This window comes from Myotis myotis, unplaced genomic scaffold, assembly GCF_014108235.1.
Source record: "Myotis myotis isolate mMyoMyo1 unplaced genomic scaffold, mMyoMyo1.p scaffold_m19_p_8, whole genome shotgun sequence".
Taxonomy (NCBI): Eukaryota; Metazoa; Chordata; class Mammalia; order Chiroptera; family Vespertilionidae; genus Myotis; species Myotis myotis.
The window spans coordinates 89,435,033-89,450,145 of record NW_023416390.1 but is presented as its reverse complement, the minus strand read 5'-3'; the positions used below and the strand labels follow the sequence as shown (position 1 = coordinate 89,450,145).

Below are 15,113 nucleotides of genomic sequence, written 5' to 3'. Positions count from 1 at the left end.
CTCAGGAAAAATGGCTGTTTTGATTTGAGCACATACAAATAACCAAATGCAGGACTTCTGGCTGTTGCTGTTCCACGTCTCCCTGCAGTGCTTCCCACCACAGTCTCTCTTTAAGCACCTCAACTCTGTGTCTCCCTCCCTGCACCAAAACCTCAGGTGAGTAGCTGCAAATGAAAACTCCTGTGCTCTGGGTTTGGAGAGAAAAAAAGAAAAAAAACACCAAACCGCAGCTTTTTCTCTGACCTGCTCTGGTCTGCCATTTCCAGATTCCACTGCCACCTGCAGCCCTGCCACTTTTCATGCTTTACATGGACTGTAAGTCTGGGCTCAGTGCTCTGGGCTGTGGAGCCCAGCCTGGGTTCCCTGCCTCTATCTTCTGAAGGAACAGACCCTCCCATAGCCCAACACTCCCACTTCTCTCTCAGCCTGAGATCTGCCACCTCTGGGAGCTGGTTCAGCTCCACTAGTGACCTCACCCTTCCTACTATAAACATCTAAACAGTCTTCAGATGTTTTCTGTATTGCTTATATGTAAAATGTATATAGATATCTATCCTACATATATTGAGGATGATATATATATATATATATATATATATATATATATATATATATATATATATATAGAGAGAGAGAGAGAGAGAGAGAGAGAGAGAGAGAAGAGAAGAAGAAGAAAGAAAGAAAGAAAGAAAGAAAGAAAGAAGAAAGAAAGAAAGAAAGAAAGAAAGAAAGAAGAAAGAAAAGCAAAAGAAGAAAGAAAAAGAGAGAAGGAAGGAAAGGAAGGAAGGAAGGAAGGAAGGAAGGAAGGAAGGAAGGAAGGAAGGAAGGAGAGGAAGGAGAGGAGGATAGGAGAGGAGAGGAGAGGAGAGGAGAGGAGAGGAGAGGGAGAGGGAGGGGAGGAGAGGGGATGGGGGAGGGGGAGGGGAGGGAAGGGAGGGGAGGGGAGGGAAGGGGCTGGAAGGGAGTGAAGGACGGACGGGAAGGGAAGGGAAGGGACGGCGAACGGTGCATGAAGAGGAGAGGAAGGACCAGGAAGAAATACGCACCCGCAGAATCTCAGAACGAGACCGTGGCGGACAGGCATCGCCAACGCAGAGAGCGAATAAGGTCTGCATATTCTTCATGACATTTTTATCTGTGTTTGTGACTCCTGATGTGTCATTTCTGGCTTGCTCACCCGAGTTTTGAAATACTTTGTCTTTCAGATGGAGTTCCCTTTACCTGGTGGATGGGCCGATCAAAGGAAAGGCACCCTTACTGGGGAGGCGCTCCTCCCGGGGTTCAGCAATGTGAATGTGGCCTGGATGAGATTTGCCTGGACATTCGGTACTTTTGCAACTGTGATGCTGACAAGGATGAATGGTAATGAGATCATGACCTTTCTGCAGGTGTTGGGGAATTACATCAATTCATGCCTAACATTTTCCCCAAGAGAAAAGGACATAGATGAGAAATTCAATATATACTTGGGCTTCCTAATGACTGTGATAGTTTTTAACTTTGAAAATTACCAGTTCTAGTTCTTTTAGGGGTATTGCTGAGGTTTGTGATATAAAGCACATGGTCCTTTCATCTCCTCTTTATATTCTGAACATTCTATTTTAATCAAAATAATGAAATGTGATATTTAGTTTTGTGATTTAGTCAGTGTTTCTATAATATCTTTGGAGGGAGGGTGAAAGAAGATAGGGATTGCAATTATATAGATAGTGTTTTCATTCTCCCATTTCCCCACTATCTTAGTTACCAGCTAGGTCTATTACTGCCAATACAAATAAAGCAAAGGAAATTTATATTTATTGAGCATCTATTTAATCCCTCAACAACATATTAATTCCTTGTAATTTTCTCACTTTGCACAGAAAGTTGAGGAATGTGAATTACAGAGAAGTTAAATAATGCTCCCAAGGTCACACACACACACACTATTAAGGGTCAGATGCAGAATTTGCACTCAGGTATGGCTAGCTGAGGTCAGAGTCTCTCTTATTGTCTTACAACAAGTTGCCTTTGCCAAATAAAGTTTAGTTTTTCGTTCATAATATGCCCATAATATCTACTGTCCTTTATTCTTCAGATGAACTGTTTGTTTTCCACTGTGTTGATTATGAAAAAATGCACAGAAAACTTCCAAATCCACTTTTGTTTTGACTGAATTTAAAGCACTCTTCGGGTTTAGCTTTAAATTTCACTTGTTTTATCAGACACTGCTCAATATAATTAGCTATTGCCATGTCAAGCTGCTTTCAATCCAGTGAAAATTTAAGTACTTCTCCTTCACTGTTAAGCAGCAGGGACTGTTTCAAATGAAATTTAAGGTTGAATCAAAACCTCAGTTCTTCAAGGAGAGGAGCAAACATTTGTTTCCATCAGGTTCTGCTAGATCAGTGATGGCGAACCTTTTGAGCTCGGCATGTCAGCATTTTGAAAAACCCTAATTTAACTCTGGTGCCATATCACATATAGAAATTTTTTGATATTTGAAACCATAGTAAAACAAAGACTTATATTTTTGATATTTATTTTATATATTTAAATGCCATTTAACAAAGAAAGATCAACCAAAAAAATGAGTTCATGTGTCACCTCTGACACGCGTGTCATAGGTTCGCCATCACTGTGCTATTTGAACCGCCTCTTCAGAATGCTGTAGGGCTGCCAGGACCTCAAGCCAAGATGCCTGGGTGCCTTCTCCAACCTGGAATCCTGACTGGGTTAATTCAGATGAAGTTGACTGGAGGTAGGATGGGCAACTTATTTGGGCCCCACTTTACCCTGCAGTGGCTTTTATCACAGCAGCACAGATTCCTGCAAATCAACTGTAACTGGTGACTCTGCTAATACTTTGTCACTCAAGACCTACTCCTGTGCAGTAAATCTCACTCGTAGTCAGCTGAATAGATGGATTTAGAATACCTTTGGGGAGAAAGTATTACAAAATGGCATCTCCAAACTTGAGAGCTATGTGTGAAAGGGTTGGATGGGAGTGTTGTCAGGAAAACAGGTTTAAAATCCTCTGTAACAAGAAGCTTAAATTCACTCATTTTTTATTCTCTAATTCCCATTCTGTATGGATAACATTAGAAGTGTATAGATTTAAAATCTTGAATGGAAACGTCTTTACTTCATTTTGTATAATCAGAAAAGTTGCTAAGGGAATTAGAATATAAATAATTATTGAAAGGGAAGTGCTCTAATTACCTTCAACTCTCACTCTGTTTTTGTTTGAATTCTTGAACTTCGCTCACTGTTTCATTTCCTATTGTGTAGCCTTTTCATACTGATACAGTCCTTCCCTACTGCCTTTATGCCTTTCCTTTCTAGGGACCTACTGACCAGGTCTGAGCTTAGTTTCCTGAACACTGGGAAGCAGTGTTGGAAAGTTATACCACATCACTTGAAAGTGGAAGATTAGACCATCTTGTTGAAATGCCTCCACACTCTCTTCTCCAGAAGTTTCCACTGATCATCTCTTGTACTCAGATTTGAGGTCCTCCTTTGACTTGCTCACTAGTTTAATACCCTTTGGACCCCTTATTAAGATGTTGACTTAACTTCATCATCTAGGTTTTGCTCATAACTCTTCAAAATATCTTTTCCCTAAACTCTGGATCCATCAATACCTCTATCAATACCAAGGTTACAGCATATATCATAACTCTTTCCATGTTTTATAGAGTCAAGGAAAAAGCCCCATCATCTACTACTTTCTGTGGCAAAGATCTCTGGGAGAGAACCAGAATTTGATTTTAGGTATAGGTTTTGATCAACAACCAACTTACCAAGGATCAAGAAAAGTGATCTAAACTTCTATTTGTAAAGTAAAAAGTGATCTAAACTTCCCTCATGGGGACATGCTGTGCATTTCAGGAAAAAAATCTAGGTGAGATCTGGAAGTTTCTTCTATCATTGCACCGAGGGCATGGAGGTTGAGATTCTGATTCAATTCTTCTGGTTTTCATTCATTATCCTTGGAGAAGACATAGTTTGTCATAAATGACTCCACGCATTGATTTGTTACAGAGCAATTGTGTATACTATTCTCTCTTACATTTGCCACATGTTTACTGAGTTTCTGCTCTGCACCAGCCAAGCGGTTCTCTGTGCAAAGAAAGCAAGAGCATGATGATCGCTGCCCTTGAGGAAAGTGTCGCAAAGTGGAAAATAAAAAGCTAGTTACTGAGCAATAAATGGACCAGTGTGATGAATTTGGTAATAAAAAGAAGCACAGTTGTTCCCATACCTGGGGTGGATATGGGCTGGGATAATTAGATTTCATGGAAAAGTGATAGTTATATTTTGAAGGATCAGAGTTAGCTAAAGATAGTTTAGTACACGGTGGTGGAACCTCCATGTGCTCAGACAGGGAAACATGAAATAATATGAAAAGTACTACTTGCTCCAAACACAAGTAAATTGGTGTGTATTTGTTTGTTTTCCCCAGTTCTCATTTGGGAAACTTACAAAAAATGAAGGCAGGGAAGAAAGTTGAATCCAAAACATGATCTTCCTCGTATGTGAAACAGCAATGAAATAACAATGAGACACATTCATATGTGAAACATGGAACAGACTTCTGGAAATGTATTTTTTTTTCATCTATTCAACTCTATTATTCATAGCAGAACGGGAAGTGCAAAAACTGACACAATTGTGAAATAGTTAATCATGTTATTTAACATTTTTTCAACCTCATTCTTGGATAACATGTGGACAAGTGGTTTTCCATTTCTTTATTTTTATTTTTTTTCCAGATAATCATGTGCCTTTAAATATCACTGGCATTCTGCGTGATCCTAAGAAACCTCAAATATATTTAGCTTTTAAATTTTCTCAAGTTCTTGCTTTCGGTAAAGTTAATCAGAAATCTGATTTGGGCTATTATAGCATCTAATAGACAGAAGTTTAATATATTACAACTCCTAAATAATGTTGTCATTTAAAAATGTTACCTATCATATTCTGAATTATTCTTAGTATTTAATACTAGAGGCCTGTTGCACGAAGAGATTCATGTAATAGGCCTTTTCTTCTCCTGGTTGCTGGCACCGGTTTTCCTCTGGCACCTGGGACCCAGGCCTTCGCTCTGGCTGGTGCCACCTTCCGTCTTCCGTCTTCGTGGCCCCAGTCGGAGCCGCCTTCCATCTTCCGACTTCACTGCTCCGCTTGCCTCAGTCTTTGCTCCACCACTTGGAGCGTACATATGCAAATTAACAGCCATCTTTGTTGGAGGTTAATTTGCATATCGCACTGATTATTCAATGGGAGGCATAGAGAAGGTACGGTCAATTACCCTGTTTGTCTATTATTAGATAGGATATCCCATGTCTCCTATAATAATCCCCCAAATTCTTGAGGTTTGTTTATTTTTTTCCCCCAGAAAAGGACACTGAGGCTCTGAGATAAGTGGCTTGGGTGAGGTCACATGATTGGAAGGGTAGCGTTGGGTTCCAGCTGAATTCAAGGGTCTCTTGTTGACTGCATCAAAGGCACTGCTAAGTTGGGATTTTGAGCCATGGCCAATAAGGATGCCAGGGAGACCTCTCTCAGGGCTTCTCAAGTCAGGCCATGGCAGCCTATGTCTTTCTTTTTGCTGTCAGGCTGTTCAGGGAGCCTCACCCATCTTCCAAGTCTCTAGTAATTGATAATACTTTATTCTGGTTTAATAAACATGCATAACTGAATAAATAACTTGCTGCCATATATATATATATATATATATATATATATATATATATATATATATATATATATAATTTAAATATATTTTTATTGATTTCAGAGAGGAAGGGAGAGGGAGAGAGAGATAGAAACATCAATGCCGAGAGAGACTCATTGACTGGCTGCCTGCTACACAACCCCCACTGGGGATTGAGCCCACAATCCAGGCACATGCCCTTGGCTGGAATCAAACCCAGGATCCCTCAGTCTGCAGGTCAATGCTCTATCCACTGAGCCCAACTAACCAAGGCATATATTTTAATGACACCCAAGTAAATGATGAAAATGAGTGTGTTGTGAGGGTGAAAGTGTGGCAGCTCATAAGATGGAGATGGGTAAAGAGAGAGAAAAACAGTCTCCCAATGAACACCGAAAACACACTTTTTTCCTCAAAGGGAAAACCTAGCTAGACCTCTAAATCAGTGTACCATGAGTCACTTTTCCAGGGGTTTATATCCCAGCCAAAGAATGAAGCATGGAGGAAAAATTGAGAAAACTTATAACAAATAACAATTTCATAACCAATGATTGTTTGCAAAGGAACTTCTCTTCAATTTAGTGATTCAATCTATAGTCATTTTCCATATTGGGTGATTTCTGATTCAGCCCCTTCAGAGTGATGGACTGCTTGGAGTAGGAAAGAAAGCGGTTGATAGATTTCAGCCTAGAGATAGAACAGGCAAGTGTCAGACTGTGTGGGACATACAAATTCAGACATCCAGCCAGAGAGATTCAATGGAAGATTATAGATGAATACGAAGGATAATAGTACGCTGATACAGAGGATGGTTCTTCAAGGGGACAAAGAATGATTGCACATGAAAATGAAGGAAGATAGTAGAGGAATACAGAAGATGTTGTACAGAGATACAGAGGGCGGTTCTCCAGGGATACAGAGGATGGCTCTATACAGGGATACAATAGATGATTGTAGGTGCACATGCAGGATGGTAGTACGGTGATAGAGAGGGTGATTCTACAGGGATAGATAGAGAATGGTTGTACAGGGATAAAGAGGATGTTTGGGGTGACAAATTGGAAGGCCCAGGTACATGTTCCAAAGTGTGCCTCTTGGGGATGGGCCAAATAGGGAGTTTTCTCACCCAAACCTCCCAGTAGTACTAAAGTGAAGCTCTCTTAATTGCCAAACTTTTTTTTATTTATTTATAAGAATATACAGACATATTTATTTAAACTTTAGCACCTTAGTTCTTTGCCTTTTGTTCTTCCTACCCCTTTGTATAAAGTGATATGGCTTAAAACAGGAATATAAATGGTATAAGGTTTAAATTCTGATAAAGGGTTTAAACATTTTGCTGTGGATTGCTTTTCTCCTGGATACCAAATAGTAGTTATAAGTGATTGTTATTCTCCAAATGTTTCCTTTCTATAAATTTGACTTCCACATTTATCATTGGCAAACTCATGTCTAATCCAGAATCAGGACCTTGACTTCACAAAGGCCTTTTATTCCCTTCCCATGAGATTTAATGAGACAGTGCCTTTAGGACAGCGGTTCTCAACCTGTGGGTGGCGACCCCTTTGGCAGTTGAACGACCCTTTCACAGGGGTCGCCTAAGACCATCCTGCATATCAGATATTTACATTATGATTTATAACAGTAGCAACATTACAGTTATGAAGTAGCAACGAAAATAATTTTATGGTTGGGTCACAACATGAGGAACAATATTTAAGGGCCAGAGGTTGAGAACCACTGCTTTAGGAGGATGTTGCTGGATATGTCCAAAGGGTTAAGGGCTTTGCTGTTTCCTTACATAGGCTCTTATATATAATTGACAGATAACTGATGTAATGGCAGCTTCAGTCTACACCTTTAATTATTTCCTATACATATAAAAAGGAGTCTTTCATAGCTGTTTTGTTTTCTATAAAAAACATGTTTTAATTGGTTGATATTAGTTATTTTCCTAATAGATGATCAAAAGGTGGCATCTATATATAAGCCTAAGTGACCAGCTGACCGGCTGGTAGCTATGACACACACTCACCACCAGGGGGAAGATGCTCAATGCAGGAGCAGAAACCACAGGCATGGAAACATGGAACATGAATCTACATGGCATGTAGAGCTCTTCGACTTATAAAAGCATTCCTATGCATATAATCTTAAATATATATTTATTTATTTAATATATATATTTATATATTTTATACTATATATATATATTTATATTTATATATGTTTATATATTAAATATATACATATATATATATATATATTTCAGAGAGAGGGAGAGAGAGATAGAAACATCAATAATGACAGGGAATCATTAATCGGCTGCCACCTGCACACCCCACACTGGGGATTGAGCCTGCAACCCAGGCATGTGTCCTTTCCAGGAATCAAACTGGGACCTCCTGATTTATACCTGCCAGCCTGGCATCATATAGGCTCTTATTGATTCTCATTTGATTCTTTGAGATTTGCAGACTCAGCGCAGTGAGGGTATCTCTCACTTGGTAAAATCCTAGATGGGTCAGGAATCCTGAATCCTAAGAGAAAGGAAAGGAAAAGATAGAGCCTCAGGACACACTGAGGCTCTATCTCATTACAAAACAGTATTATACAGTATCTGCTTTTGAATTGTACTATACATAAATCTGTGTAGGAGCTATTTCACTCTTTATTGAATCTTGCAAGTGCCTTTGCTCCAACCTGGTAGGAATTATGTTTTTACTCATTTAGTCCCAGAATTTCTGCATGCATCTAGCAGTATATTTAGGGTCAGCACCTTGTGTTGAAGAAAATGTGCTTGGCATAGAGTAGTTCTTTCATGCTTTAGCTGTTAAATGAATTTAATGAAAAAATAATAAATAGGGTTATTTCCTTTCTCCCCATACTCTCTTCCTGGTCAAATGCACCCTCTACTTGGTGGTCTGCTTTGTATTCATTAAATTTTCACTTCAAGTGTATATCCTGAGGCAATGTGGTACTGGCTTGATTACACTAATGATCCCATGACTGAATTTCAGATTGTCTTTAGACAGAATATCTGTGGTGTATCTGATTAGAGATAATAAAAGGCATCACACACAGTCAAGAAAAGAAGAAACAATGCTAAAATGGGGAATAGGAACTTATAACCAGAGTTTGATAATGCAAAATCAGCATATCACATCATTTTCTTATATCATTCTAGATAGATTAAATGGTTGATATTTTGCTGAGGATAGAATTAAGGAGTTTGCTTATGTGATTGTTTTTTATTTAATGACTAGAGGCCTGGTGCATGGATTCATGCACTGTGGGATCCCTCAGCCTGGTGTGTGGGGATCAGGCCAAAACTGGCTCTCCGACATCCCCCAAGGGGTCCCGCGTTGCAAGCGGGCCAGTTTTAGCCCATTATCTGTAGGCTAGGCCTAAGGACTTCACCGGTGCAGGCCTCTAGTATGAATATAAGATCTTTGGTTAATCTCTTCCTGCCCTCTCCCCTCCTCCCTCTCCTCTGAGATCCATCATTCTGTTCCATGTTTCCATGCCTGTGGTTTCTGCTCCTGCATTGAGTGTCTTCCCCCTGGTGGTGAGTGTGTGTCATAGCTACCAGCTGGTCAGCTGATCACTTAGGCATATATATATATATATATATATATATATATATATATATATGCCACCTTTTGGTCATCGATTAGGAAAATATCAACAATTTAAAACATATTGTTTATTGAAAACAAAACATAGCTATGAAAGACTCCTTTTTATATGTATAGGAAATAATTAAAGGTGTAGACTGAAGCTGCCATTACATCAGTTATCTGTCAAGCTGTAAAATCATACTTTCTCTAAATTATCTGCAGAGTAACATTATTTGGATAATTGTAAAATGTTGAGTATCAGAAATAGAACTCAAAGTCAATATTAATATTAAAAGCTGCATTTATGTAGTATATTTATACATTTTGGTTTGGACTATTATCATATACTATAATATTATAATTCAACTTAAAATAAATATGACTTTAGCTTCTATTTGAATCTCCCTACTTAATACTAAGTATATGGCATTACTCACCCGGCAATAGCAAACCTCTACAAGCATGCTTACAATTGTCAATTTTGATGCAATCAATTTAGGTGTTTATATTTAATAGTGCATAAACTAGAGGCCTGGTGCATGGATTCATGCACTGTGGGATCCCTCAGCCTGGTGTGTGGGGATCAGGCCAAAACTGGCTCTCCGACATCCCCCAAGGGGTCCCGTGTTGCAAGCGGGCCAGTTTTAGCCCATTATCTGTAGGCTAGGCCTAAGGACTTCACCGGTGCAGGCCTCTAGTATGAATATAAGATCTTTGGTTAATCTCTTCCTGCCCTCTCCCCTCCTCCCTCTCCTCTGAGATCCATCATTATGTTCCATGTTTCCATGCCTGTGGTTTCTGCTGGAGTGTTTATATTTAATAAACACTTTGTATGTGTTTTTATTTTAGGAGTCTTTTTTTTTTAACAAGGAGATGCATTATACATATATATCATATACTTACTAGAGGCCTGATACACGAAATTTGTGAAAGAGTAGGGCTTCCTTCCTCCAGCTGCTGGCACTGGCTTCCCTCTGGCACCAGGGACCTGGGCTTCCCTCGCAGCACCAGCTTGGTCTGGAAGATTGTCTGGAAGGACATCTAGTCTAATTATCATATTATGCTTTTATTGTTATAGATTGTAAAATTTAAGTATTTTAGATTATTTAATTTAAAAAGTTGCTCTGACCACATGGCTCAGTTGGTTAGACCAGTGGTCAGCAAACTGCAGCTCGCGAGTCGCATGCGGTTCTTTGGCCCCTTGAGTGTGGCTCTTTCTAAGCCTTAGGAGTACCCTAATTAAGTTAATAACAATGTACCTACCTATATAGTGTAAGTTTTAAAAATTTGGCTTTCAAAAGAAATTTCAATCGTTGTACTGTTGATATTTGGCTCTGTTGACTAATGCGTTTGCCGACCACTGGGTCAGACCATCATTCCAATATGCCAAGGTTGCAGGTTTCATCCTGGGTTAGGGCTCATACAAGACACAACCAGTGAATGATTACATAAATGGAACAACAAGCGGATGCCTCTCTCTCTCTCTTTCTCTCTCTCTCTTTCTCTTTCTCAAATAAATAAATAAATATTTGTTTTTTATAAAAGAAGCAGTCCCTCATCACCCTTGGAATCCCTCACTTCTGCCCCATGTGTGAAATCTTGCACACAGATATAATAGTTCAGCATGTAGAGCTCTTCTACTTATAAAAGCATTCCTATGCATATACAATATTAACCTGTAAGTTTATTCATTTTTACTAAATGTGACATTATATTAAACATATTACTCTGCAACTCACTTTTTTTTTTCCACATAAGATATGTCTTGGGGAGCTTTTATTTGGCATAATTAAATAATATGAAAATGAGTGCATCCTTTCCATTTCAATGGCTAAAAGGTTCCCCATAGCATAGCTATATCATTATTTATTTTACCATTCCTTCGCAATAGACCATTTAGTTATGATTTTTCACGATTAAAAAGGACACTCAATTAACATTTTTGAATCTTGATTTATACTTTTTTTTTCCACTTTGAAAATTGTTATTTCTATTGTATAGATTCCTTGTTTGGAATTGCTAAATTATCCACTTGTGCTCTTTGATAGATGTGTCTAAATTGCTGAAGGGACTTAGGACTTTGTACAGACCCCAGGGAAATCAGTTCAGAAGGGGCTGCCCTGACTCAGGGTGAAAGGGTCTCCTCCCACAGAGATAGGCAGAGGATGACATTAGTCACAACCTCTATTTGCTCAGAGTTTGCTGGAACCCTTAGCAGGTGAGGCCAGCGCTGACAGAGGCCTGGTGCTGCGGAGTTCCTCATTTTCTCTCTCTGCCTTTGTCATTTGTACTGTGCTTGGCGCTGCTTCCAAGGTCCACAGCAACACTTAGCTAGCTGCACACACATGCCGGTGTCTGCCTTCTTCCAAAGCACAGAGTCTTCATCACTGGGAAGGAGAGAGAGGAGGAAGAGGAGCAAGCGCAGGAGAAAAAGGGGCAGACGTGCTTCTATCTTCTTTGCAAATATGCTGTATAGGCTTTTAGTGCAAACACTGTGAATTGATGCATGAATATATTTAGAACTCACAATTGAATTCATATTTAGAAGTCACAGTGCGTTTTGCTGGACGCACCCTCATTGTCTGGAGGTAACGTGTAATTTATTCCAAGTAATGTTTTATCATGTAATGGGATGGTCACGTCCTGGATTTGCCACTTATTAACTATAGATTCTAAATCACTTAGCCACTCTGAGCTTCAGGTTCTTATTTTATAAAAAAATAAATAAATAAAATTATCTCTGGGGAGTACTGGCTGAGTTTGCAATAATTTACACAATGTATTTGGTCCTCAAAACGTGTTAGCCATCATTTCTATTAATCTTTCTATTTTTACAGTATCTTAAATAAACTGTAAAAGGCCACCTTTATTTACAGAAGTTAAACTAATTTCTATGAAATGTATATAAACATACCTACACTAGCACAAGATAATCAAACTAGCATACACGAACAGTCAAAGATATCACTCAACCAATAAACTCTAGGCGGCCCCTCTCCCTGAAACAGGGCTGCCCTCTGCAAATTCCCCAGTAAAATCACCGTGTAAATGATGGGCGGCCTGCACTAGAAATCAGCCAGGAGATTGCTTGCAAGTGTGGAACCGGAGAGTGTGTGGACTCCCGAACTCCTGTCAAGGTGACGCTGTGTAATCTTAGGGAACACAGGCCTGGGAAATGATTGCAAATGGGTAAACTGAAGCCTGATCAATTGCACTGTATCTTGGGTGAAGAAAACTTGTGTGAATGGAAGGGGCATGGTCAGCCTGAGACCCAGGAGAACAGCTCATGGGCTCAGGGCCTGGTGCTGGTAAACTGTCCTGAGAAGATGGAGACTAAAGGTGGGAAATGGCAGCTTTCGCTCAGCTCATAGGTGAGCTGTTCTCTGTGGGAGCAGGACTAGCCCAGGGGGACAGGAGAGCCGGGTGGTTTCAGCAAAGGCTCTGCCATTCAAACCCTGGCCTCTCCACTTGCAAATGATTTACCCTGAGAAGTTCGGTCACCTCTCTGAACCTCAGTGTCCTCTCCTGTACAGGCAGGTAATGACTATCACATCATCAGGGGGTTGATCTGAGGATTCAATAAGATAAGCTGTAAAACTCTATCTTGATGTTTACATGGGCAGGAAAAGGCAGCTCCTACGCTCAGCTCCAGTGATGTGAGGTCCATGGCTGAATCTCAAAGCCATCAGCAGATTCTAAAAATAGAGGCCCCACACTCCTGCAGTGCCTCTAACTTATGGATCATTTTCTTTAGAATGAACTTCTCTTTGTAAAAGACAATTGTGGTTTTAAATAATGTTTTATTCACTCTATTATGTTAAGTATTTTGGAATTTGAACCCTACTTATAAAAAACAGACCTCTTCAAAGGCTTTAAGCTATGAAAAAATGAATTCCATAAGCTTTACCTCTGTAAGCATGTTTCTGGAAACAGTGTGGAGAAGAATAAGAATTGAGATTAAAAGCAGGTAGCCCGGTTAGGTAACCAGACCAAGGCCCAGGATGAGACTCTGAGGCCTCCAAATAAAACTGAGGCCAGGGGTTCTTTCTAAATCCAATATTTATAAAGAACTCAAATAACTCAACATTAGAAAAACAAACAATCCAATTAAAAACTGGGCAGAGGCCAAAACCGGTTTGGCTCAGTGGATAGAGCGTCAGCCTGCGGACTGAAAGGTCCCAGGTTCGATTCCGGTCAAGGGCATGTACCTGGGTTGCGGGCACATCCCCAGTAGGAGATGTGCAGGAGGCGGCTGATCGATGTTTCTCTCTCATCGATGTTTCTAACTCTCTATCTCTCTCCCTTCCTCTCTGTAAAAAATCAATAAAATATATTAAGAAAAAATAAAAATAAAAAAAATAAAAAATAAAAACTGGGCAGAGGACCTGTATAGACACGTTTCCAAAGAGGACACACAGATGGACAATAGAAATGAAAAGATGCTAGTCACTAATCATCAGAGAGATGCAAATTAAAACCACAATGAGAAATCATCGCACATCTGTCAGAATGGCTGTCATCAATAAATTAGCAAACGAGTGCTCGTGGGGATGTGGAGAAAAGGGAACCCTCGTGCACTGGAGGTGGGAATGCAGACTGGTGAAACCACTGTGGAAAACAGTGTGAAGTTTCATCAAAAAATTAAAAATAAACTGCCATTTTTAGGAATATATTTGAGGAAACATGAAACACTGATTCAAACAAATATGTACACCCCTATGTTCATTGCAGCTGTATTTACAATAGCCAAGATCTGGAAGCAGCCCAAGTGCCCATCAGTAGATGAGTGGCTTAAAAAACTCTGGTCCTTTTACAAGGGAATACTATTCAGCTACAAAATATAAAGAAATTTTATCTTTTGCAGCAGCATAAATGGACTTAGAAGGTATTAAGCTAAGTGAAATAAGCCAGTCATAGAAAGACAAATACCATTTGACTTAATTTATATGTGGAATCTCATGCACAAAATAAACAAAGAGAATAGAAACAGAGTTATAGATACAGAGAACAGACTGATAGCTGTCAGATGGGGGTGGGGAGGGCTGGGGAAGCTGGGTGAAATAGGCAAAGGGATTAAGCAAGCAAGCAAACAAACAAACAAACAAACTCATTCACATAGATAAACAGTATGGTGCTTACCAAAAGGAAAATGGGTTAGAAGGAAGTGGAAGACAGTAAATGGGTATTAATGGTGATGGGAGGAGACTAGACTTTGGATGGTGAACACAATGCAATATACAAATTATGTGTTATAGAGTTGTACACCACTGGCTCAGTAGTTCAGTTAGAACATTGTCCTGATACACCAAATTTGTGGATTAGATTCCTGATCCCCCGATTGGGGCACATACATGAATCAACCAATGAATGCATGAATGAGTAGAACATATCTCTCTCTCTCCCCACCCCTACTCCCATTCCCACCTTCCTCTCTAAAATCCATCAATGGCTAAAAATAAAAATAAGTATGAAACCTATATAATGTTATTCACCAATGTAACCCAAATAAATTCAATTTAAAAAAAGAGAGAGGGGAAAAACAAACAAACAGACAAAAAAACCAAGGCCAAGGGGATGAAGAAAGGGCAGTTGAGCTGAGAGACATAAAGAAGGTGAGATGGATGGAAGTCGTTGATCAAGAATAAGTGAGGAGCCCGGCCAGATGACTCAGTTTTTTGGAGCAGTGTTCTATACAACAAAAGGTTGAGGGTTTGATTCCTAGTCAATAAATATACCTATGTGCCTGTTTGATACCTGGGTAGCCAGACAACGAACCCATGTTTCTCTCTCACATC

General features: G+C 39.6%; 1 protein-coding gene across 1 annotated transcript in view; it reads left to right on the top strand.

Annotated features, from left to right (window-relative positions):
• Positions 1–15,113, top strand: part of CNTNAP5 (contactin associated protein family member 5) — an 876,948-nt gene that overhangs the window by 684,863 nt on the left and 176,972 nt on the right. The window contains exon 14 of the mRNA XM_036320828.1: positions 1,206–1,362. Within this exon, the coding sequence (XP_036176721.1) occupies positions 1,206–1,362 (157 nt within the window). The remainder of the gene's footprint in view (positions 1–1,205; positions 1,363–15,113) is intronic.